Consider the following 26,368-nt stretch of genomic DNA (forward strand, 5'->3'; position numbering starts at 1 on the left):
ATAATAATAATAATAATTTTAAAATCAGACATAGGCCAGGCTGTCTTAATTATGAAAATGACCATGTATAATATTATGGTTTCTAATGTTTCAGGTTGCTTTACTTGTCTGCAAGTGAAAAAACAATTTTACTGTCAAAATATTATGAGCTGTCTGTCTGAGATCATTTAACTCTGGTTCACTATTAGCATTAGCAAGGACACATGATGCAAGAAAGCAAGCTTATATAGCATCAGCCAAAAAAAAAAAAAAAAACACACACACAAACACACACCCCTTTCTCATTTCACTCATCTATCTGCTCCAAATGTTTATCTAGTTCTACCTTGAATCTGTTTTAGCTATCAACTTCTACAACGACAGATGGAAGTTTCTTCCAGCAATCAACCACCCACTGGCTAAAGGCAAACTTCCACACATCTATCCTACAACTGTCTTTCCTCAATTTCAATTTATGCCCTCTCAGGCGATTATTCTGAGCAAGAATCCCATCAGCATTGAGCATGGTCAAACCATTCAAAGCTTTATACACCCCAATCAGATCACCTCGCAGGTGCCTAGTCTCCAAACACTGTAATTTGCAAAACTTAAGCCTTTCTTCGTAAGAGCAACCCTTTGTTCCATTCATTAATCTTGTTGCCCTTCTCTGTATTCATTCCAACAGCTCCACACCCTTCTTAAAATGAGACCTCCAGATCTGTATACTGAAGGTGTGGCCTGACCATTGCCTTATACAAGGGGATAATCACCTTATCCCTGCTAGAAAAATTCCTGTATATCATTGACAGACACCATGAGCTACTTTTGCAGACTGTCTGCACTGCTTAGAAAACTTCATATCTTCCTGCACAATTACCCCCAGGTCCTTTTCACTCTCTACCTCTGTCAGTGTAGTACCACACAGTTGATACATTACTCTGGGGTTACTGCTTCCCATATGCAGTACTTTACATTTGTCAATGTGAAACTTCAGTTGCCACTTCTCAGCCCACCTACTCAAATTCTCTAGATCCTGTTGCAGCAGCACTGTCATTAGTGTCATTAACAACCCTGCCAACCTTCGTATCGTCTGCAAACTTGGACATTAAGCCTGATATCCCATCATCAATATCATTAATGAATACTGAAAACAAAAATGGATCCAACACTGAACCCTGGAGGACTCCACGAAGAGCAGTGTCCATTAATTACCACTCTGTCTTCTCCCACTCAACCATCCCTTTATCCATAGCAGCAATATGCTTCCAGTGCCACACTGCTCCAATTTGTGCAGCAGTCTTCCATGTGCAACAGTATCAAAAGTGTTTCTAAGATCCAAATATATGATATCAAAATTATTCTTTGCATCCAGTTCCTTTGTGATTACATCATAGTATCCAATCAAATTGTTCAGACAAGACGTCCCCTTAACAAACCCATGCTGTGTCTGAGCTATAACTGAAGTCCTGTCTAGATGATCCTGCAATGCTGCTTTAACCAGTGCCTCCATTAATTATCCTGGAACAGAAGTTAAACTAACAGGTCCATAATTACCTTTGTGGATTGGGATCAGATTTGCACATTTCTAGTCCTGGGTACCCCCCATGAGTCTAAGGAAGCTCTCATAATTATGACTAAGGGTTTGCTTACTTCCTTTGCTGCCTCCTTTAATATAACTGGATAGATTCCATCCACCCCAGGTGCCTTTCTTATGTTTTTCTTCAACAATTTCTCCTCCACTTTACTCTCAGTTATTACAAGATTATCAAGCTTACTGCCAGAGTTTAATACACCTTTGGCATTCCCTCCCTGAATAACTCCTCATGTGTGAATGTAGATGCAAAATATTCATTTGGTTCATTAGCTACCTGAACAGGATGATCAACAGTTGAACCATCAATATCAAGTGGACCAATCTGATTCATCCCCTTCCTTCCTTCTAGAATTTACATAAGTAAAGAACTCTTTGCTGTTTTTCTTTGCATTCTTTGCCAAAGATTTCTCGTAATTTGCCTTTGCCTGCCTAACCTCTATTGTGACTTGGTTACAGACCAGCTTATATCTATCATTGGCATCTGTGTCACATGTTAATTTAAATGTATCCCATGCATTTTTCCTCTCTGCCACATGTCTAATTAGTTCATCTGACATTCATTTAGTCCTAAATCTTGAGGGCACCTCCGTAGCTAGGTGGGAAGGAGCAGCAGTGTGTAGCACACACTTCTTGATTTGACTTGGGGTTCGACCCCGTCACCGCCAAATACGGAGGATGCGGAAAGGTCAGGAAATGACCACCGCATATCCTGGAGCAATATGGCCTTAGTTGCTAATGCTCCTAAAAACCAAATAACAACAACAACAACAAATCTTGAACAATATTTCTCAGTTGGTATGAAAAGCCTAGTAGCTTCCAAGATTATTTCTTTGAATGCTTCTCATTTTGAATTTGATGTTGGTAACATTATCAGTTGGTCCAACCGTATAGAATATAAATACTGTCTCAGACCACCGTAGTCACCTTTACGAAAGCAAAAGCCCTTCCCTTTACCCCTGATGGTAGTTACCTCTTTGAGTAAATCCCGCTTCAGCACACTGTGATCACTGCCACCTGGTGGTTCCTTTATCTGCAGATTCTTAATGCATGAGAATCACTACTGATAATCAGATCAAGAGTATTATTCCCTCTAGTTGCCTCGGGAACATGTAGCTGTAGAAAACAATCATCCAATAAATCCAAAAAGGCCTTGCTAGTCTGTGAATGACCAACCCACAAATTCCAGTCAATCTCTGGAAAATTAAAATCCCCCATTATAAGACACTGATTTACTGGCCCACTCTATTTCTCTGTGCAATTGCTCATTGTACTCATCAGATTCATTAGGCCGATAACACACCCCTACTCTCAATTTTGCTTTCCCAGTGCTTATGTCACACCAAACAGACTCAACATTGCATTTTCCACTTTGCACCCACATCAATTGGATGCACTTCCTTAGATTTTATGTGTTTCTTAACTAACAGCATAACCCCTCCTCCTTTCCTGTCCTGTCTATCTTTTCTGTACACATTGTACTCCCCAAATTCCAATTCTGCACTGCTTATGTCTCTGTGGCACCACGTCTTTGATATCCCAACAGTAACTGCCTTTAATGTTATGACCAACAACTCAAATTCATCAAATTTATTAACTATACTCCTAGCATTGGTGTACACACAAGTATACATGCACCTGTTTCTTTTCTTAGTTACCCTAACACAGTCCATGTATTTACTTGTTCCATTATGACTCCCAGCAGTCCTGTTAATCCCCATTGCCTTGCTTTCTACGCTGCTGCTGAATTGCATTTCAATAGAAGCAGTGCAAGAATCACCTTCACCTCTGCTAGTGGCTACTGTTAATCGATTAGTCCGTGTATCCCCCCACGCTAGCAGTTTTCTGACCCACCTAACTCTGCCTCGATAGCATCGGCAAATATCCTTGCACCCTTTCTATTTAAGTGTATCCCATCCCTGTAGAAGCAGTCCCTCCTGTTAACAAGTACAGACCAGGCTCTCTGTCTCTCCTGGAGAGATCTCACAATCTCTCCAGGGCCAAATTGATCGACAAGGCTCTTATCATATACTCCCTCCTGTCATGTCTGAGCAGAATTGCAGGGCAGGTCATGGGGTTTTGTCAGTGATATATAGGAATTTTGCTAGCAGGGAGACGGAGGTGATTGTTCCTCTGTATAAGGCAATGGTCAGGCCACGCCTTGAGTACTGCGTACAGGTCTGGAGGCCTCATTTTAGGAAGGATGTAGATTTACTTGAGCGTGTACAGAGAAGGGCAACAAGATTGGTGAGAGGAATGAAGGGATCCTCTTACCAAGAGAGGCTTAAGTTCTGCAAATTGCAGTGGCTGGAGACTTAGGCACCTGCGTGGTGATCTGATTGAGGTATATAAGGCCTTGAATGGGTTGAGCACGCTGAATTGTGATGGGATCCTTCCACTTGTTCAGATTACGAACCTAAGGGGGCATAAATTCAAATTAAGAAAAGACAGATGTAGAATAGATGTGCGGAAATTTGCCTTTAGCCAGCGGGTGGTTAATTGCTGGAACAAACTTCCATCTGTCGTTGTGGAAGTTGACAGGTTAAATAAATTTAAGGAGGAACTGGACAGGCATACTACTACTACTACTACTTTCAAATTCAACCCTAACTCACGGCTTTTTTTCAAAATTGACCTGTACTTGTTAAGTAATTCTGCCAGTCTCCTACTCTTAATATCATTAGTGCCAACGTGTACAACAACATCATCTATGGCCCAGAGATGTTGATGTACCAATGAACACCAAAACAAACCAAAATCATTTAACCAACTCCACTTGGAAAAAAAGTGCATGTGTTAGATTTCTCATCAGGATGCATGTAAAATACTCACTACACCATGGAGATCATTACTTTTTACGTTTGCTCATAATGCTCAAAAGTTACTATTATTACAACATGATGTCATTAATCAAAAGTCATGCTTGTTGTAGTTTTATTGTTTGAAATTTCTTACACTGCATCAATATGAATTTCATTCTTCATTTTCATAATACTCTTAAATTTAACTTGGTTATTCTGAGTACCTTAAACAGCCAGCTTACTTATGTCTGTATGTAGACTGTTCAAGATGAAGATCATTATGCGTTAGTTCCTGAAGAAGAGCAAACTTATGCTGAAATTGGGTTAGGACCTGGTCAGAAATCTACTTCCACTGCAGTAGCCACCACCACCACCACCACTACTATTATTACTACCACCAATTCCACCACTGCTACTTCCACAACTGCCACATCCTCCTCATCACCACCACCATATAGCCATTTGGAACCGAGAGAGCTTCCTCCTGTACCTCCAACTGTGGAAAGTTTGAAATATGTGGCATATGCACATAGCAGACAAGGTAAATTTCAGAGTATAAGTTCTTGTTTTTTTACAAAATTTGTATACTAAGATCTGTGTTTTTTTTATTTAAAAACTCTAAAAACTCATTTTAACTACCCAAGATACACTTGGGTAGTTAAAATGAAAGTTTGTAATCATTTAAAATGAAATTCAAATTGCTTTTGTGCAGTTCATGATGATAACTGCTTAAAAATATTGTAATCTAGCCAAAATAAAGCCAGAAGTAAAATGAGGAGTAAAATCAACAATAAATCCAAAGATAAATTAAAGCCAAAATGAATTGTAATGAAGTCAGGTCAGTTTCTGGCACATAAATCAGGGATATGTATCCAACGAGCCACACGATCATGATCTCCCTAATTACTAAACTGGATAAGGACTTAGTACAAGTGTGCCCGGTGGGGGGGGGGGATACTTTCACATGAAGGGAAATTTCAATCGTGTGCTTTGTCTCGATTTTGCAAAAATTTTTTGCAGTGAATAACTGCACTGTAACTCTGGTTAGAAATATCGGCTCTCTAGCTCTCAGATTGGGATAAATTTATTTAATTTAATATAATGTGTGTCTTTCCATTTATCTTAATGCATAATAACTATTATTATGGAAATGTGTGGATCAAGTCTTCATGGTAAAGTCTGTCTGGGGCCAAAAGAGGTAAAAATGTAACTACAAGAGGTGATCATTTAATTTGCAGACTGGTGCAAAATCTTATCTTAATTGTCATCATCTGAATCTTCTGTGGATTTTCCCTCGAAATACTCTCCTTCGAACTTTACATACTTTCGCCACTGTCATACCCATTAAATGCTTGCAAGCCATTTTTCGTAAGACTGTGAAGTGCTTCCGTTGTGGCTTTGGGAGCATTGTTGTTGGATGCAAAATGCTTGCCTTTCAGAGCTTCTTCAGATGTGGAAACAGAAGAAATCACACAGGGCTAGTCCAGTAAATAAGAGTGATGTGGCAGATCCTCGGCACCCGTGGTGATCACTGGTTGCACAATACTAGCCATATGGGAGCTGTATTCTCTTGATGGAGAAACCACTTCACACCAGAAAGTCCTTGACATTTTTCATGAATGGTGCGCTAAAGTTTGACTCTGAGAACCTCAGAGTATGTTACCTTATTCATAGTTGTTCCACAAGGCACAAAATGTGCAACAAGAATGCCTTTTATGTCAAAAAACACAAGTACCATTTGTTTGTCATTGGATTGGTGGGGGGAAATTCTTAAAACTAACACTAACCATTTAGCCATGGAGTGTGTACTGTGATGTCTCCTATTAATTGTAGGATGTAGTGCAGTGCTCAAAATTTTTTAGGTCTTGGTGAATAAGAATGCTTCCACTCACTCAACTGTTGTTTTGTATCTGGATCATAGTGAAAAATTCAAATTTCATCACAAGTCGCTATTCGATTTAAGAAGTTATGACTATGTTTCAAATCGATCAATCATTTCTTTGCACAAGTCTAATCTTTGCTGTTTTTGTTCTGGAGTCAAATTATGTGGAATCCAGCAGGCACAGATTCGCAGCATTTTCAGGTGATCTTTCACATTGGTCCTTCCGGATGTCACAGACATTCTCACAGATATGCCAGACAAGCTGTACTGGCTACCTGGGAGTCTAAAACGCTGATGGAACTGATATTTGAGTGACATTCAAGTCAAGTAGACCCAATTTCGGTGAAGTCTGGACGTTCCGTGACAGCCAAATCCTCTGCTTGGACATTCACGATGGTGGGACTGTTAGTAATCCTGGGTATCACCTCCATGCACAAGCACACTGTGGGTGACCACCCAGGTATGAACCAACGTAAGCAGGGGTCGAGGTGTGGTGCCCACACCACATGGAGGAATGCCACCCCCTCTGTGTTACCAGGCAATACTAGGGAGTAGATGACTCTTATCAACTGGTGCAATCCAACCACTTTGCTTATTGGAGGCTTGAAGTAGTGCAACCCATGTTCAGTCTCCAGAGCTAAGTTCCGATCAACTCTTCCCCATCACTTCTGTCATACAGTATGACTGATGACTTTTGAGGTTATGTTGAACATCATGGCAAGATCCAATATTCCTTACATTTCGAGAGTACAGCTCTAAAACAGTGTTCGCAGGCCGGCGCTAGTTAGTACACCAGACCGAACCAATTGGTAACTCTTTAGTAGGCTTCTGGATCAGCTAGTGAATAATCTTGCTACCTCTACTCTGCCAGATAGTGACTGGAGGGAGTCAGATTAGTGTGTATAGGGGGAGAGGCATTGTCGAGGCCACGTTGTGCCAAGAATCTGGGTATATTCTTACCATGTGTGTGCCATATCATTAAATTTCATTACTTCATACAGCTTGTCCCCCCCACCCCCATTTTTTCTTACTTGAATACATGATGAATTGTGAAACTAATAGAGTAAGCTTATCTGCGAAAAGGTATAAACCTCCCAAACACTTCTTAATTCATTTCACGAATATATGTGGTCTCAATTCTAAACTCAACGATGTCCATTTCCATTTGCATTCTGCCAAACCCCCGTGTACTTTTTCTGACAGAATCTCAGTTATCGGTTGATTCAACTACTGCTCATCTCAGTTCCCAAATTATTCACTGTATGATTCCTTTCGCTTCAAAAGTGGTACTTGTGCATATGTCCATTCCGATATTTCCTGTCAGAGACTTGTTAATTTAGAATCTCCTCTTTTCGATCTTCTCTGGCTTACAATCTCTCTACCTCATTGTGTCAAATTTATCTGTTGTCTCTACTGTTCTCCCACCTCCACTAATCACTTGGAGCTCTTCGACTTCCTCTCTTTGCAACTTGACTTTCTCCAGTCCAACTTTCCTACAGTGCGGTAATTTTCCTTGGTGATTTTAATATTCACAACTAAAGCTGGCTTCCGTTTTCTAGTCACACTGACCAAGCTGGTCTAGATGATGAGGCTTTTGCAATTATTAATGACCTTGCACAGATTGTTCATTTACCTACAAGAATATCAGACAGTCTTAGCCATACAGCTAACACGCTTGATCTTTTTCTCACAAACAACCCTTCTAAGTACACGGTCGAAGTGATCACAACTTGGTGATTGTCTCTTCTCCAATGGAGCCTTTATTTCATTACTATTCCCAACCTCGTGCTGTTTGGCATTACAAGAATGCAAAATGAGATGATCTGAGAGATTTATTTTCCTTGGTCAGACTACTGTTTCAAAACTTCTGATGTCAACATTTGCTCTGATCGTGTCAGTGAAATTATTCGTGTAGGAATGGAATCCTTTATTCCACACTCCACTTTAAAATCTCGTCTCCTTTATCTAAACCTTGGTTTAGATAAAGGACGAGATGAATTGGTCAAGAGAATAATGTTGCATATCGTAATTGGCTTGTTTCTAAATCTTCAGTTTCATTTTCTGCCTACACCAAAGCTCACAACAATTGTAAAGCAGTTACTAATCAGTCCAAACTAGAGCTTGAACAGGCTAAGAGTAGAAAACTTGCTTCTTGCCCTAATTGTAGCCGAGCATTCTGGTCTCTTTCCAAAGCTGTTGGCTGCAACTTTTGCCCATCTCTGCTCCCACCTCTGTCCAAACCAGATGGTTCTGTTGTCACTTCAGCCAAGGATAAAGCTGACCTGCTAGCGTCCCATTTCTCATCCAACTCATGTATTAATGATCTTGGTAAAACACCTCCCACCATTTCCAACATGCTCCATTCACTGTGGTCTTCCGTCAAAAGGATGTTAGAAGGATTTTGAAGAATCTTAATGTTAAGAAAGCTCCAGGTCCCGACAGTATTGCTCCACTTATTCTCGAAACCTGTGCTCCTGAACTTACTCCTATTCCTTGCCACTGTTTTTCACTTTCTTATTCCAAAGGTGTTTTTCCTTCTGCTTGGAAATTTGATCATATCCAGCCAGTTCCTAAAAAGGGTGACAAATCCCTCCCATCCAATTATCGTCCCATTGCAATTACTTCTACTCTTTCTAAAGTAATGGATAAATCAATTAACCGCCAACTCTTAAACTACCTAGAAACCTTCTGTGTGATCAACGATTGCCAGTATGGATTCCATCAGTGTCGATCCACTGGTGATATTCTGGCTTATGTTACCCATTTATGGACTAATTCAATGGAAAGGTTCAGTGAAACACAAGTAGTTGCTCTTGATATCGCAAAGGCTTTTGATCGTGTTTGGCATAAAGGTCTTCTAAACAAACTTCCATCTTATGGTTTGCCAACTGTTTTTAGTAATTGGTTATCCAGTTTTCTCTCTGATCACTCACTGAGGGTGATGGTAGATAGCTCCCTGTCTTCTAACTTCTCCACTAATGCCGGTGTCCCCGAAGGTTCAGTTCTTTCCTCCACTCTTTTCCTCTTGTATATTAATGACCTTCTTCCATTGACTGGAAATCCTATCCATAGTTTTGCCGATGATAGCACATTGCATTCCACTTTCCATTTTGAGAAACCTTGCCCTGCTCAATCAGCTTCAACTTCTTGAAAATCTGCTACCAATTCCTTAAATGCCAATCTTCGGGTAATTCTACAGTGGGGCAATGACAACTTAGTTGATTTCAATCCTTCTAAAACTCAGTCTTGTCTTATATCTTGAAAAAAGGATTCTTCTGCTCCTATGCTTATCTTTAGTGACACTCCGATTTCTAGGCAAAATGATATATCTCTTTTGGGGATTACCCTGACTTCTAATCTCTCTTGGCACAAGCACATTACAAATATTGCTTCCTCTGCATCTAAAAAACTTGGTTTTCTCTTTCGCTCTCGGCATTACTTTTCTTCCAAACAGCTGCTCACTCTGTATAAATCACAAATCCGCCCTGCCATGGAATATTGTTCCCACATCTGGGGTGGTGCCCCCAAAACCTCTCTCAGGCTTCTTGATTCTATTCAGAAGAGGGCAGTTAGATTAATTAATGATTCATCTCTAACAGAGTCTTTCCACTCGCTGTCTCATAGACGTACTGTTTCTGCTGCATGCCTCTTCTACAGATACTTCCACGGGCACTGTTCTTCTGAATTGGCTTCTATAATTCCCGCTCTCTCTTTCAAAACAGTCCGAATATGTGCCACCGCCAGCCAACATCCATTTACTGTGCAACTTCAAACTCACAGAACCAACTTTTCATCTTCCTCATTTATTCATTCAACTTCCTTATTTGGAACAACCTTCCTTCATACGTATTTCCTGAAAATTACAGTCTACAGAAGTATAAGTCCAATGTCAACAAATATCTTCTTTTGTTTTCTCAACCTCCAACCCAAGCACGGTACTAAGTACTATAGGTTCTAATACCTCTCGTGTTTGTGGGTTTACATAAAAAAAAAAAAAAAAAAAAAGCTTTCCTGAAATCCAAGTACAGTCCATTCCGGTTTTTTGGGACACATCAGGACTAGTTCATTTTGGCCCGATTAAGCAGCTGCCCCAATTATCCGAATTTTCACATAAATAGTTAAAAATACAATTCCCCCCCCCCCACCCTTTTTACAATTGGTTCACTGTACAATCAAATCACGTTACGACGAACTCAACATAATAAAGTACCGTTCACTATACGATGTGCAGTAAGCGCCGGTCATTGTGATCACGTTTGTGAATTGAATTTTAATTTTATTAAACAGCGATTCTAATTAGCAAAGATATTTTAAGCACAAATTTACCCTTTATTACCTTACCAATTAAAAAATACGTGAAAATCGGAATAGTAATACGTACTGTAATATGTACATACAAACTAGTTGACATTTCTGTTCACTGACATTTGTGGGTGGGGGTAAAAATTTAAAACAGTAAAAAGATAAGCAATCATTAGAAGATCTGAAAATTAATTTTTTTATGTGATTGAAGATTTCATGGAAGTGTAAACACATTTCACCATAATAACCCACAAAATTCCAGCTGTCGGTATTATCGCAAATTCAGTAAGATCGAGTTTACTGTCCGTTTCACTGACAGAAAAGCCCAATAAACAGGTGACTGCTAATTGTTTTTATTGTTTTATGGTTGTGACCTCCAGAATTTCGACAAAACCACGTGGTACCGTCGGAGACAATCGTAGGGTAATCTCTAGTGCTGCGGTCTCCTGCCCCGATTAAACGGCATGCTGTCCCAATTAAGCGAAGTAAACCCTGGCAATTTTCTCGATTTGTTTCTGTTTTTTAAGATTTGCCCCAAATAAACGGCTGCCCCGATTAACCGGTGGCCCAAATAACCGGAATCCACTGTATATGATATCAAAATTATTTTTTGCATCCAGATCCTTTGTAACCACATTATAGTATCCAATCAAATTGGTCAGACAAGACGTAACAGATCCGTGCTGTGTCTGAACTATTACTGCAGTCTGGTCTAGGTGATCCTGCATCACGTCTTTAACCAGTGACTCCATTATTTTCCCTGGAACAGAAGTTAAACTAACAGGTCTCTAATTACTCATGTCACTCTTTGATCTCCCTTTTTGAATTGGGGATACATTTGCACATCTCCAGTCCGTGGGGATCTCCCCTGAATTCAAGGATGTTCTCATTATTATGGTTAAGAATTTGCTTACTTCTTTTGCTGCCTCCGTTAATGCAACCTTAAACACCTGGGGTCACCCCAGGAAAAAGATTTCAGGAAAGCTTTTTTTTTTTATGTAAACCCACAAACACGAGAGGTATTAGAACCTATAGTACTTAGTACCATGCTTGGGTTGGAGGTTGAGAAATGGGGGTGGATGGGATAGATCCCATCCACCCCAGGTGCTTTCCTTATATTTAATTTCAACAATTTCTCCTCTATTCACGATATTACGTTAATACACCAACCGTTGAGTTAAAATAATTTAATACTGTATATATACAAACAATACAGAGAATACTATAACATAATCTATTTACAATAACTGTTTGTGAATAAAATAAAATACAAAATTTTAAAATACAATAAAATATATAAGGTTAAAAGTATTAAAACTATACAATTGTAGCTTTTGGGGGCGTCTGCCTCCTTTCTCAACAAGAAATAATACTAATACTTGCACAGCACATCCTTAAGTATCAGGTTCACAGCACACGTGGTTGATCAGGCGCATGAACAAAAGTTCCTACACATGAAAATTTCCCCTCTACTTTGCTCTCAATTATTACAAAATCATTTAACTCCCTGTTAGAGAGTTTTATAAGTTTCTGTCCTCCACTTCCCTGCAGAATTCCTCGTGTAGATGTGTTTATATTGTATAAAGGAAAGCAAAGGACAGACTTGAAATGAGAGCTATTCGAAACTGTAAGAATTTTCTTTCAGGTTGACTGAATTGGAACAGTCAGTTCTGCTTTGTGTATGATGGGAGACAGCTTGTTGCTGGTCAAATAAACTATGATGTGAGAATAACATCTAGTGATATGCAGTTTTCTCCATTGCTACGGAAGTAACTACAGCAATAAGAATTCTAAGTAACATCATCGGTGACTACATTATGTGTACAAGTTTGGGGGGGGGGGTGAGTAATCCCTATTTATAGGATGAAGGATCCATTCTGTGCCAAATTTGTTTTGTTACTTTGGTGTTAACTGTTTCATAAAGGAGTTTCTAGACCATGAAATTGTAACACTGTCTACTTAAATGCTTTTAAATATTAAGAAGTGTTTGCTATTTTGACTTTATAGGCAGAGCCAGATGTGTTCAAAGTCACTAAGTCGACTTTTTTTATTTATTGATTTGAAATTATTGTTTTTGTATAACTTTTGATTTTAATTTAGTAGTATAGTGTTTTTTTGTGATTTTCTGATTAATTTGGTGCATTTATTCTTTACTCGGCTTTGTAATTGCATAGAAAACCACAGTCAATTTCAGCCGGCATTGAATCAACAGTAGTTGAATGAATCTGCCACAGTTGTTTTCGTATCGTTATAGCAGATACTGGAAGTTTCTACGTAACTTGTAGCAGTGTAATCAGTTTCAATAGAGGATTATAAATTATAAATTATAGCACTACTTATGTGTTTTAATAATTTAACTTGTCATGTAGATCGTAGCGTACAACAGTGATACTCGTAGAGCTTTTAGAATCGGTGATTTGGCATAGATAGCTATCAGGAGAGTGCGAACCATGTGGGTGGCAATAGATAGTTAAATTTATTATCTATTATAACTATTAAATTTTACAAACGTAACTTTTTAAGTTAATACATATAACGACTTAGATTTCCAATCAAAGTGCTATAACTTAATACATATAACAACACTTAGATTTTACAAACTTAATGTTATAACTTAATGCATATAACTTAACTTGATAGGAGATACGAAATTCATATAACATAACTTAGTAGGAGATAAAACCAGACACTAAAATATACATACACTGGTGTTCAAAGAAAGTGCATCACCCCTTAAAATTGTAATTGTCGTCCGAATAACGTAAGTATATGGCAATATTTCTTACAGATTGCATCAGATAAGATTGACACGCGTAGGTGATGATGCAATATTGCATCAGCTATATAAGCACGCTCTGCAAGAGTTGCAGTCATTTCTTGCTTGTGTCAGGACGGCGAGTTACGCGAGGAAGAATGTTCTTCCCGTCATATTGCTTATAGTGTTTGTTATTGTTTGTTTTTTGGTTTTTAGGAGCATTAGCAACTAAGGCCATATTGCTCTGTGAATATGCGGTGGTCATTTCTGACCTTTCCGCATCCTCCGTATTTGGTGGTGACGGGCTCGAACCCCGGTCTAATCAAGAAGCGTGTGCTACGCACTGCTGCTCCTTCCCACCTGGCTACGGAGGCGCCTTATAGAGTGTCTTGTGATCAGTCGCCAGTGACTAGAATTCTTTCTAAACTCAAGAATACTGGTTCTACTGATAGGGAAAAAGGAACCGGATACAAACGAGTCTCTATGCCAAAACAGGACCGTGTTTTGACGCACTTATGTCTTAAAAACCGTAAAGCTTCTTCATCTGAGCTGAAAAGAAAATGGGAAGAACATACAGGAGTGGTAGCAATTGCAGTAACAGTATCGTCAAAAATGGACTTGTAGCCCGTCGTCCTAAGAAGCCCTCCTCACACAAAAAATGAAAAAGGCCCAATTAATTTGGTGTAAGGAGCATGTCAAATGGACCTCCGAGCAGTGGAAGTCATTTATTTTCTCGGATGAGAAGAAATTCAACTTGCATGGCTCTGATGGGAGACAAACGATTTGCTGTAGACATGGTGAAGAATACCATCCAAACTGTTTGGTGTCTACAGTGATTTTGTAATAGAGAGCAAAGTGGAGCAGAAACTTTTGAAGATAAACATAAGAAAGGCACCTGGGGTGGATGGGATCTATCCAGTTATATTAAAGGAGGCAGCAAAGGAAGTAAGCAAACTCTTAGCCATAATTATGAGAGCTTCCTTGGACTCAGGGGAGGTGCCCATGTACTGGAGATGTGCAGATGTGACTCTAATTCGCAAAGGAGGATCAAAGGGTGACACAATTAATTCCCTACCAACCAAATGATATGGGGGGTGCATTTCGTATTGTGGAGTAGATCACCTGCAGTTTATAAAAGGTTCCTATATAATATCGGTGTTTAGATACACCATAGACACTCTTAAAAAAACTACAAAGTAGTTGTTGTGGCCATCATTTGCTCTTTCTCATATTGTGCTCTGCCTTCACGACGAGTTGCCATGATACTGCACTACCTCAAATAAGTAACGCTTCACTAATAGAGAAGACTATTGTTACTTATTCTCAGTGAGTACCACCACCCAGACATGTTTCAAGGCTATTGGCCTATCATCAGTGGGTGGGCAGGTACCCTAGTATTGCAGACATGACGACCCAGTTGTGAAGTTAATCGCACAATATGAGAGATGCCAAAAGGTGCATAAGATAATATTTAAAATAATTAAATGCACATGGATAATACTTTAAGAGTTTAGTATCTATATAATATCGGTGTTTAGATGCACCATAGACACTCTTAAAAAACTACAAAGTAGTTGTTGTGGGCATCATTTGCTCTTTCTCATATTGTGCTCTGCCTTCACGACGAGTTGCCACGATACTGCACTACCTCGAATAACTAACGCTTCACTAATAGAGAAGACTATTGTTACTTATTCTCAGTGAGTACCACCACCCAGACATGTTTCAAGGCTGTTTTATTTTAAATAAAAGGTTCCGTAAATGACAGTGGATACCTGACTATATTGGAAGGCATATTGCTGCCAGCCATTAGAGACCATTTCAACCTGCCAAGTAACTGCATCTTTCAGGACGACTCTGCTCTTTGTCATCGGGCGAAAAGTGTAAGTAAGTTACTTTAGCTTCATTTCTGCATTAAAAGTTCGACAGTAAGGTGTTTGCATGTGTTACAGGTGAAAATATGGTTGGAAATACGGTCCTTTACAACTCTTAACTGGCCAGGAAACAGACCGGACATGAATCCTAGAGAGAACTGTTCGCATCGTGTGGAATTTGCAGTTGCCAGAAAGAAACCAAAGACCCTTCGTGAACTTCAGGAAGCCATAATTCATGTTTGGAACCACGAACTATCAGTTGATTATCTTCAGAAATTGATCTTGTCAATGCCTCGACCGAGTAAATACATGGACTGTGTTAGGGTAGCTAAGAATAAGAGCAGGTGCAGGTTATTAGTGTGTACATCAATGCTAGGAGTTTGGTAAATAAATTTGATGAATTTGAGGTGTTGTTCATAACATCAAAGAGAGTTATTCTTGGGATATCAGAGATGTGGTATCACACAAATATATAAGGAATGTAGAATTGGAATTTGGGGAGTACAATGTGTACAGAAAGCATGGACACGAGAGGAAGTGAAGAGGGGTTATGCTATTAGTTAAGAAACACACAAAATCTAAGGAAGTGCAGCCAGTTGATATGGGTGGGTAGTGCATTGTTCAGTCAGTTTGGTGTGACATAAACACTGGCAAAGTAAAATTGAGAGTAGAAGTGTGTTATAGGCCTAATGACTCGGATGAGTATAATGAACAGCTGTACAGAGAAATAAGTGGGCTAGTAAATCAGATTAGTAGTAGTAGTAGTAGTAGCAGCAGTGGTATTTGATGCAAGAAAGCAAGTGTATGAGCTTATGCAGCATCAGCCAAAAAAAAAAAAAATTTAAAAAATCACACCATTCCCTCCAAATGCCCGTCCAGTTCCTCCTTAAATTTATTCAACCTATCAACTTCCACAACGACAGATGGAAGTTTGTTCCAGCAATTAACCACCCGCTGGCTAAAGGCAAATTTCCACACATCTAATCTACATCTGTCTTTTCTTAATTTGAATTTATGCCCCCTTAGGTTCGTAATCTGAACAAGTGGAAGGATCCCATCAGAATTCAGCGTGCTCAACCCATTCAAGGCCTTATACACCTCAATCAGATCACCGCGCAGGTGCCTAGTCTCCAGCCACTGCAATTTGCAGAACTTAAGCCTCTCTTGGTAAGAGGATCCCTTCATTCCCCTCACCAATCTTGTTGCCCTTCTCTGTACACGCTCAAGTAAATCTACATCCTTCCTAAAATGAGGCCTCCAGACCTGTACGCAGTACTCAAGGCGTTGCCTGACTATTGCCTTATACAGAGGGACAATCACCTCCTTCTCCCTGCTAGCAAAATTCCTATATATCATTGACAAAACCCCATGACCTGCCCTGGCAGCCTGCCTGCATTGCTCAGAAAACTTCATATCTGACTGCACAATTACTCCCATGTCTTTTTCATTTTCTACCACCTTAAGTGTAGTACCACACAGTTGGTACGTTTCTCTGGGTTTACTTCTACCCATATGCAGTACTTTGCATTTGTCAAGGTTAAACTTCAGTTGCCACTTCTTAGCCCATCTGCCCAAATTATCTAGATCCTGTTGCAGTAGCACACTGCCATTACTGTCATTAACTACCCTGCCTACCTTTGTATCATCTGCAAACTTCGACATTAAGCCTGATATACCTTCATCAATATCATTGATAAATATACAAAACAACAGTGGACCTAACACCGAACCCTGTGGGACTCCACTTAACATTAATCCAAGAAGAGCGGCACCCATTGATCCCCCATTATAAGATTGTCTTATAATGGGGGGTTTTTAATTTCCCAGATATTGACTAGAACTTGTGGGTTGCACTCACTTACTAGCAAGGCTTTTGCTTTTCATACCAACTATGAAATATTGTTCACAAAGTTTAGGCCTAAATGGATGTCAGAGGAACTAATGGACATGTGGCAGAGAAGAAAAATGCATGGGATACATATAGATTAACAGGTGACACAGAAGCCTATGGTAGATATAAGCTGGTCTGTAATCAAGTCACAAAGGACCGTTAGGCAGGCAAAGACAGATTACGAGAAATCTTTGGCAAAGGATGCAAAGAGTTCTTTACTTATGTAAACTCTAGAAGGAAGGGGATGAATCAGATTGGTCCACTTGATATCGATGGTTCAACTGTTGATAATCCTGCCCAGGTAGCTAGCAAACTGAATGAATATTTTGCATCTACATTTACACACGAGGAGTTATTTAGGGAGGGGAATGCCAGAAGTGTATTAAACTGGCAGTGAGCTAAATTATTTTGTAATAGCAAAAAGGAGCAGAAACTGTTGAAGATAAACATAAGTAAGGCACCCGGGGTGGATGGGATCTATCCAGTTATATTAAAGGAGGCAGCAAAGGAAGTAAGCAAACCCTTAGCCATAATTATGAGAGCTTCCTTGGACTCAGAGGAGGTACCCATGTACTGGAGATGTGCAGATGTGACTCCATTTCGCAAAGGAGGATCAATGGGTGGCACAAGTAATTACAGATCTGTTAGTTTAACTTCTGTTCCGGGGAAATTAATGGAGACACTGGTCAAAGAAGCAGTGCAGGATCATCTAGACAAGACTTCAGTTGTAGTTCCGACAGAGCATGGGTTTGTTAAGGGGAAAGTCTTGTCTGACCAGTTTGGTTGGTTACTATGATATGGTCACAAAGGAACTGGATGCAAAGAATAATTTTGATATACATGGATGTCATGATATTGCGACATCTACAGAAGTTATCTAACCAGCTTCTTTAAAGTCAATGGTGCCAGTTTCGTTAGCAATTTCTAATGCTTTGGTTTGAACCAGAGATGGGAACGTTTTGACTGCATATCCAACGAAGCTATGCAGATGTCAATTTATCCACCAAAGTACCTTTGAATGAGAAAACGTATGACAGTGCTTTCCATTTTCTCACTGCTGTTTTAACAAAGTTTCTTGATTTTTAATAATTGCTACTGAAGCCTTTACACTTTTGAAATGATCAGCTAACTTACAAAATCCACACTTTTCTTTTCTAGAATATTCTATAACTTCTACTTTTTCTTTCAAAGTTAACTGCTTTTGAGGCATACTTAGTACAGTATGAGTAACTATAAATTCTTACCTGATCCTGGAACTCTGCACAGAATTTCTTGGTTGTCCAGAATCTGTCCACTTGAAATTTACTACAGTACTGTAACAACCATGCACTTGGAGGAAACAAAACTGAACCTTACAGAATAGATATATGGTAGCGCTAGATATGAGAGCCAGATTTTTTACACTTTGAAGGTTTAGACATACCATATGTTTCGTGGTGATAGACTAAGGAGCAGTTTCACTCAAAGTGTTTGATTACGTTTGAGTGACAGTTTCATTAATGTAGCATGCATTTGTAGAGGACTTGAATACAAATCCATTTTTTTTTAGAATGCGAAAATATAGGAATGTACAATAAAATGCATTTTATTTTACAGTCCTGTATTCTCACATTTACACTAAAACATTTGCAACAGCATCTCTCAAGTTTACAATTTTATTGCCTTGCTAAGTGATGCATATGCCAGTGGAACTGCTTCAGTCAGTCAAAATGAAATTTGTAAATTCTATATAAACAGTGGTGAGCATATTAACAACATATTCTGCAATCAACTCCATAATTGATCTGTGGCTATCAGAAGTCTAATTAGTGGGATTTACTTAAAGATTAGGCGCCTCCGCAGCCAGGTGGGAAGGAGCAGCAGTGCGTAGCACACACGCTTCTTGATTAGACCGGGGTTCGAGCCCGTCACCACCAAATACGGAGGATGCGGAAAGGTCAGGGAATGACCACCGCATATTCTCGGAGCAATATGGCCTTAGTTGCTAATGCTCCTAAAAACCAAATAACAACAACAACAACTTAAAGATTTAATTACCATCAGGGGTAAAGGAAAGGGTTTTTGCTTCCGTAAAGGTGAGTACAGTGGTCTCAGAAAGATTTTAAATTCTGTACGAGACATTGATGGTTCGACTGTTGATGATTCTGCTCAGATAGCAAACAAACTTGAATGAGTATTTTGCATCTACATTCACACATGAGGAATTATTAAGGTTTGAAAATGGCAGAAGGTTATCAAATTGTAGCAGGATACTTAATGACTTTGTAATAACTGAGAGCAAAGTGGAGAAGAAATTGTTGAAGTTAAACATAAGAAAAGCACCTGGGGTGGATGGGATCTATCCAGTTATATTAAAGGAGGCGGCAAATTAACTAAGCAAACCCTTAGCCATAATTATGAGAGCATCCTTGGACTCAGGGGAGGTTCCCACAGACTGGAAATGTGCAAATGTATCCCCAATTCACAAAGGGGGATTGAAGGGTGACACGAGTAATTACAGACCAGTTAGTTTAACTTCTGTTCCGGGTAAAATAATGGAATCACTGGTTAAAGATGCATTGCAAGATCATCTAGACAAGACTGCAGCAATAATTCAGACCCAGCATGGGTTCGTTAAGGGAAAGTCTTGTCTGACAAATTTGATAGGATATTATGATGTGGTTACAAAGGAACTGGTTGCAAAATATAATTTTGATATCATATATTTGGATTTCAGGAAAACTTTTGACACTGTTGCGCCTGGAAGACTATTGTACAAATTGGAGCAGAATGGTATTAAGGGTAAGTTGCTACAATGGAAAAAAGGATGGTTAAGTGGGAGAAGACAGAGGGTGGTAATTAATGGGTGCTGCTCTTCGTGGAGTCCCACAGGGTTCGGTGTTGGGTCCACTGTTGTTTTGTATATTTATCAATGATATTGATGAAGGTATATCAGGCTTAATGTTGAAGTTTGCAGATGATACAAAGGTTGGCAGGGTTGTTAATGACAGTAATGGCAGTGTGCTACTACAACAGGATCTAGATAATTTGGGCAGATGGGCTAAGAAGTGGCCACTCAAGTTTAACCTTGACAAATGCAAAGTACTGCATATGGGTAGAAGTAACCCCAGAGAAATGTACCAACTGTGTGGTACTACACTTAAGGTGGTAGAAAATGAAAAAGACCTGGGAGTAATTGTGCAGTCAGATATGAAGTTTTCTGAGCAATGCAGACAGGCTGCCAGGGCAGGTCATGGGGTTTTGTCAATGATATATAGGAATTTTGCTAGCAGGGAAAAGGAGGTGATTGTCCCTCTGTATAAGGCAATGGTCAGGCCACGCCTTGAGTACTGCATACAGGTCTGGAGGCCTCATTTTAGGAAGGATGTAGATTTGCTTGAGCGTGTACAGAGAAGGGCTACAAGATTGGTGAGGGGAATGAAGGGATCCTCTTACCAAGAGAGGCTTAAGTTCTGCAAATTGCAGTGGCTGGAGACTAGGCACCTGCGCAATGATCTGATTGAGGTGTATAAGGCCTTGAATGGGTTGAGCACGCTGAATTCTGATGGGATCCTTCCACTTGTTCAGATTACGAACCTAAAGGGGCATAAATTCAAATTAAGAAAGGACAGATGTAGAATAGATGTGTGGAAATTTGCCTTTAGCCAGTGCGTGGCTATTTGCTGGAACTAACTTCCATCTGTTGTTGTGGAAGTTGATAGGTTGAATAAACTTAAGGAGGAACTGGACAGGCATTTGGAGGGAATGGTGTGGGGTTTTTTTTTTTTTTTTTTGGCTGATGCTGCATAAGCTCATACACTTGCTTTCTTGCATCACATGCCACTAGTACTACTACTGTTACTTGTGGTGACCTTGACATTCACTTGCCTTTATGGCTAAATGAAGACTGTGTTTTTCACCAGCAATGAACATGTTCATCCAAAATGTTATCCTTGACTAGGTACTTTGTCAGTAGTGTCCACTTGTTTGTGTAGGGGCCTTCCTGCAGGTCCTTTAGTTCAGCTTGGCTCCTTGTTTACCTTTCAGACTTAGGGACAATTGAAATTTCAAATTATTTTATTAGACACCCAGAATTTCTTCTATATACCCATTTATGTAATGTGTCTGTAAATTGCATGTGTTCAGACTTTTGAGGACAGTCATCTTTTTGTTCTCCCCCCCCCTGTTTTTTTTTGGAAGCAGGTCTGGATATGGTGTCTTCATCCATACTATAGAGGGTCCGCTTTGTAGAAGTTGCTTAACATGTAATTTAAAATACTTATGTCTGGAACCCAATCATGAGTGTCCACCAGAGGTGTCTGTTAAAGGAGGCTTCATTTTAGTAGTTTGAAAATTGTATGTATTTCTGCATTCAGTTTCTGTCTTGTGAACATTTTGATTCTTCTGTGATTGAAACCACTTTTTGGCCTCCAGGGCTTTGGCATATAATCCCATTAGAGATGACACCATTATTAATTAATTTACTTAAATTTCTGATATAATTTTTATATAAATATCATCACTAAAAAGTTAGATCTGCCGATAACAGAAATTGTGTACATTTTGTATTCTAGATAGTATGAATCAAAGCTGTACTGCTCAATACGTTCTACGTTGATATTAATATTTGTAAAATAATAAGGGGAGTTTACCTTAATATAGTACATAGAACACTTTCGTATGATACTCTCCAGAAATTAAAACGAAAAAAATCGAAAAACTTACATTAGAGTAAAAAATAATTAAAAACCAATTAAACACAATTAAAATCGATTTAATTCAATTAAATCAATTTAACACAATTAAAAATATTAAAAAGAATCTAACGAAAATATTCAAAACGATTTTCCTTCCTGAAGCTGACAACGCTTTTCGACCGCATGTCGTGATCACAGGAATGAAAATTACCGAATAGTGTTGAACATGAAACTTAAATAGTGGTTATTTGTCTTCGCGCATGCGTGTAAAGGTCCACACATCGGAGATCACATATGGCCGACGAACATTAACAGAATTCTCATGTAATTTAATTTCTACGGTTTCTGCAATTAATAGTCGCATATAATTAATGTAAATACTTAATGTCCAACATAAACGTTGGACATTAAGTATTTTGGCCTTGTTAAATAAAAAAGTATGTTTTTTGTTAATGGCATGAAAGGCTAATTCTTACGCTGCTGAACGAGAAGCACGAACTGAGGCTTCGTGTTGATTTACACGAATATTCAGAGAAAAATGCGTCGAACCTTGATAAGACGAGTCGCAATCACCGCAAGAAATGTATACCAGGTCGTTAATTTGTGTTGCGAACGCGGAAAGAACCGAGCGATTATTTCAGATCACCTTGCCGGTGCCTAGTCTCCAGACGCTGTAATTTGCAAAACTTAAGCCTTTGTTCATAAGATCAACCCTTTGTTCCATTCACCAATCTTGTTACCCTTCTCTGTACTCATTCCAGCAGCTCTACATCCTTCTTGAAATGAGGCCCTCAGACCTGTATACAGTACTCAAGGTGTGGCTTGACTATTGCCTTATACAAGGGAATAATCACCTCCTTATCCCTGCTAGAAAAATTCCTGCATATCATTGACAAGACATCATGAGCTACACTTGCAACCCGTCTGCACTGCTCAGAAAACTTTATATCTGCCTGCACAATTACTCCCAGGTCCTTTTCATTCTCTACCACTTTCAGTGTAGTACCACAGAGTTGATACATTGCTCTGGGGTTTCTGTTTCCCATATGTAGTACTTTACATTTGCCAATGTTAAACTTCATTTGCCACCTCTCAGCCCATCTGCTCAACCTTTGTATCATCTGCAGACTTGGACATTAAGCTTGTTATGCCATAATCTGTATCATTTATAAATACAGAAAATAACAATGAACCCTGAGGAACTCCACTAATAACATTAGTCCACGATGAGCCGTATCCTTTGAATACCCTTTATCCATAGCAGCAATTTGCCTCCAATGCCACACTGCTCCAATTTGTGCAGCAGTCTTCCATGTGCAACAGTATCAAAAGCCCCTTTAAGATCCAAATATATAATATCAAAATTATTCCTCTGCATTGAGTTCTTTTGTGACTGCATCATAGTATCCAACCAAGTTGGTCAGGCAAGACTTGCTCTTAACAAAACCATGCTGTATCCAAGCTATAACTGAAGTCTTGTCTAGATGATCCTGCAGTGCTTCTTTGACCAGTGCCTCCATTAATTTTCCGGGAACAGAAGTTAAACTCACAGGTCTATAATTACTTGTGTCAGCCTTTGATCCTCCTTTGTGAATTGGGGTCACATTTGCACATCTCCTGTCTGTGGGTACCTCCCCTGAGTCTAAGGAAGCTCTCATAATTATGGCTAAGGGTTTGCTTACTTCCTTTGCTGCCTCCTTTAATATAACTCGATAGATCCCATCCACCTCGGGTGCCTTTTTTATGTTTATCCTCAACAATTTCTCCTCCACTTTCCTCTCAGTTATTACAAAATCAACTAGCTCACTGCCAGAGTTTACTTCACCTCTGGCATTCCCCTTTCTGAATAACTCCTCATGTGTGAATGTAGAGGCAAAGTACTCATTTAGTTTGTTGACCACCTGAGCAGGATCCTCAACCGTTGAACCATCCATATCCAGTGGACCAACCTGATTCATCCCTTTTCGTTCTGTAGTTTACATAGGTAAAGAACTCTATTCTGTTTTTCTTTGCATCCTTTACCAAGGATTTTTCATTATCTGCTTTTGCCTGCCTAATATCCTTTGTGACTTGGTTACAGACCAGCTTATATCTATCATAGGCTTCCATGTCACCCATTAATTTATATGTATCCCATGCATTTTTCTTCTCTGCCGTATGTCTCATTAGTTCATCTGACATCCATTTAGACGTAAACCTTGAACAATATTTCTTTGTTGGTATGTAAAGCCTAGTAGCTTCAAAGATAAATTCTTTGAATGCTTCCCATTTTGAATTTGCTGTTGGTAACATCATCAGTTGATCCCACTTTATAGAATTTAAATACTTGCCTCAGACCATCATAGTCGCATTTATGAAAGCGAAAACCCTTCCCTTTACCCCTGATGGTAGTTACATCTTTGAGTAAATCCCACTTCAGCACACTGTGATCACTGCCACCTAGTGGTTCCTTTATCTGCAGATTCTTAATGCATGAAGAATCACTACTGATAATCAGATCAAGAGTATTACTCCCTCTAGTTGCCTGCCAAACATGCTGATGTTGAAAACAATCATCCAATAAATCCAGAAAAGCCTTGCTAGTGTGTGAGTGAACAACTCACAAATTCCAGTCAATATCTGGGAAAACATCCCCCATTATAAGACTCTCTATTTCCCTGTACAGTTTCTTATTATACTCATCAGAGTCATTAGGCTTATAGCACACTCCTACTCTCAATTTTGATCTCCCAATGCTTATGTCACACCAAACTGACTCGACACTGCACTGTCCGGCGATGTCGACTGGCTTCACTTCCTTGGATTTTTTTGTGTTTCTTAACTAATAGCATAACCCCTCCTCCCTTCCTATCCTGTCTATCCTTTCTGTACACATTGTACTCCCCAAATTCCAGTTCTATATTCCTTATATCTGTGTGACACCACGTCTCTGAATTCCCAACAATATCTGTCTTTGATGTTTTGAGCAATACCTCAAATTCATCAAATTTATTTATCAAACTCCTAGCATTGGTGTACACGCAAGTATATATGCACCTGTTCCTGTTCTTAGCTACCCTAACACAACCCGTGTGTTTACTTGTATCGCAACGACTTCCAGCAGTCTCTGAAATACCCTGCATCTTGTTTTCCAGGCTGCTTCTCATTCCAATAGAAGCAGTGCAAGAATCAGTTTCTCCTCTGCCAGTGGCTACTGTTAATCTATTAATCCTTGTAACCCCCCAAGCTAGCAGTTTTCTGACCCACCTAACACTGCCTCAATAGCATCAGCAAATATTCTTGCGCCCTTCCTATTTAAGTGTATCCTAACCCTGTAGAAGCAGTCTCTTCTGTTAACAAGTACAGATAAGGCTGAAAAAAATTCTACCCCTTTTGCCTTGCACAATCTTTCCAGGGCCGAATTGATCGACAAGGCTCTCATCATATACTCCCTCCTATTGTGTCTGGGCAGAATTGCAGACACTTTTAAATTGAACCCTGATTCACGGCTTTTTTTCAACAGTGACCTGTACTTGTCAAGTAATTCTGCCGGTCTCCTACCTTTAATATCGTTCGTGTCAACATGTACAACAATATCACCTTTTGTGCCCTTAAAAGATGATATCCGCTCTACAACGTCATCAACCTTTGCCCCAGGCAGACATACCCTTCTCCTGTTCCACCTATTCTTTTTACATACCACGTTCCCCGTTTCCCTGACAATAGAGTCACCAACAATTACTGATTCCTGTGGGACCAGCGCATTCTGCCTTGGGGGTTGCCGTTGTGTTGCGTGATGATCAAGTGCAAGCTCTGGCGTTGATATGGGCAGCTGAGAGCTTGATGGGCCCCTCAATTTAAATCCTTCGAGGGCATCCACCCTGTCCTTCAAGCTTTCATATAGGCCAATAATAACGCTGGCCGACCGGGCTGGCCGGGTGGGTAAAGTGCCTGCCTGGCAACCCAAAGGTCACGGGTTCGATTCCCGCCTCGGGCTTGGATCAAAGTACTGCAAAAACTTTGGGAGGTGCATTATGGCCACAGAAGCCTATGCGCCAACAACTACCAAAAAAATAAATAAATAAAATAACAACGCTGAGTTGTCGCCTGTTTTCCTTACACTCCTTACATCGCACACACACACACAAAGACATCCCCCATGGCAATATCATGTCCCGTAACCGATTGCTCCACAAATATCAAGCAAGCAGTGCATTTTAAAAGGCTGTGATTCAGAGGGCAACTGCCTCCCCTCAGTTCTCCCTGAGCCACAGCACTCCCATTAGCTTGAGCCTTTTGCTTTACTGCTCTGGTCTGAGTCATGATTTAATTTCAATACAAAATTATAACCCTAAACTTGTATCCCAATGCAGTTATAACACTATATATCTATATATATTTTTCAGTATCGAGTATTATCTACGAGTTCCGTTTATATAACTTCCATATCAAGTTATGTATTTATTAATTATGTTACGTTTGTAATCTAAGTCGTTATATGTATTTAGTTAAAAAGTACAATTTAATTGACAATGAAGTTTAACAAGATTAATAGATTTTACTGATTAATTGACAATATTATATAATATACTATACTATACTAAGCTAACGCTATCTAGTTCGGGATATAACGTTGTA

At 39.5% G+C, this 26,368-nt stretch overlaps 1 protein-coding gene across 2 annotated transcripts in view; it reads left to right on the forward strand.

Moving 5' to 3' along the window:
- The window catches only part of LOC150085462 (uncharacterized), a 201,861-nt gene that overhangs the window by 169,703 nt on the left and 5,790 nt on the right, over positions 1–26,368 (forward strand). For both annotated transcript variants that reach the window (XM_090374046.1, XM_090374047.1), the window contains exon 9: positions 4,630–4,912. In XM_090374046.1, the coding sequence (XP_090230172.1) occupies positions 4,630–4,912 (283 nt within the window). The remainder of the gene's footprint in view (positions 1–4,629; positions 4,913–26,368) is intronic.

The sequence above is a fragment of the Mastigoproctus giganteus genome, chromosome 5 (genome assembly GCF_048544385.1).
Source record: "Mastigoproctus giganteus isolate SK-2022 chromosome 5, ASM4854438v1, whole genome shotgun sequence".
Taxonomy (NCBI): Eukaryota; Metazoa; Arthropoda; class Arachnida; order Uropygi; family Thelyphonidae; genus Mastigoproctus; species Mastigoproctus giganteus.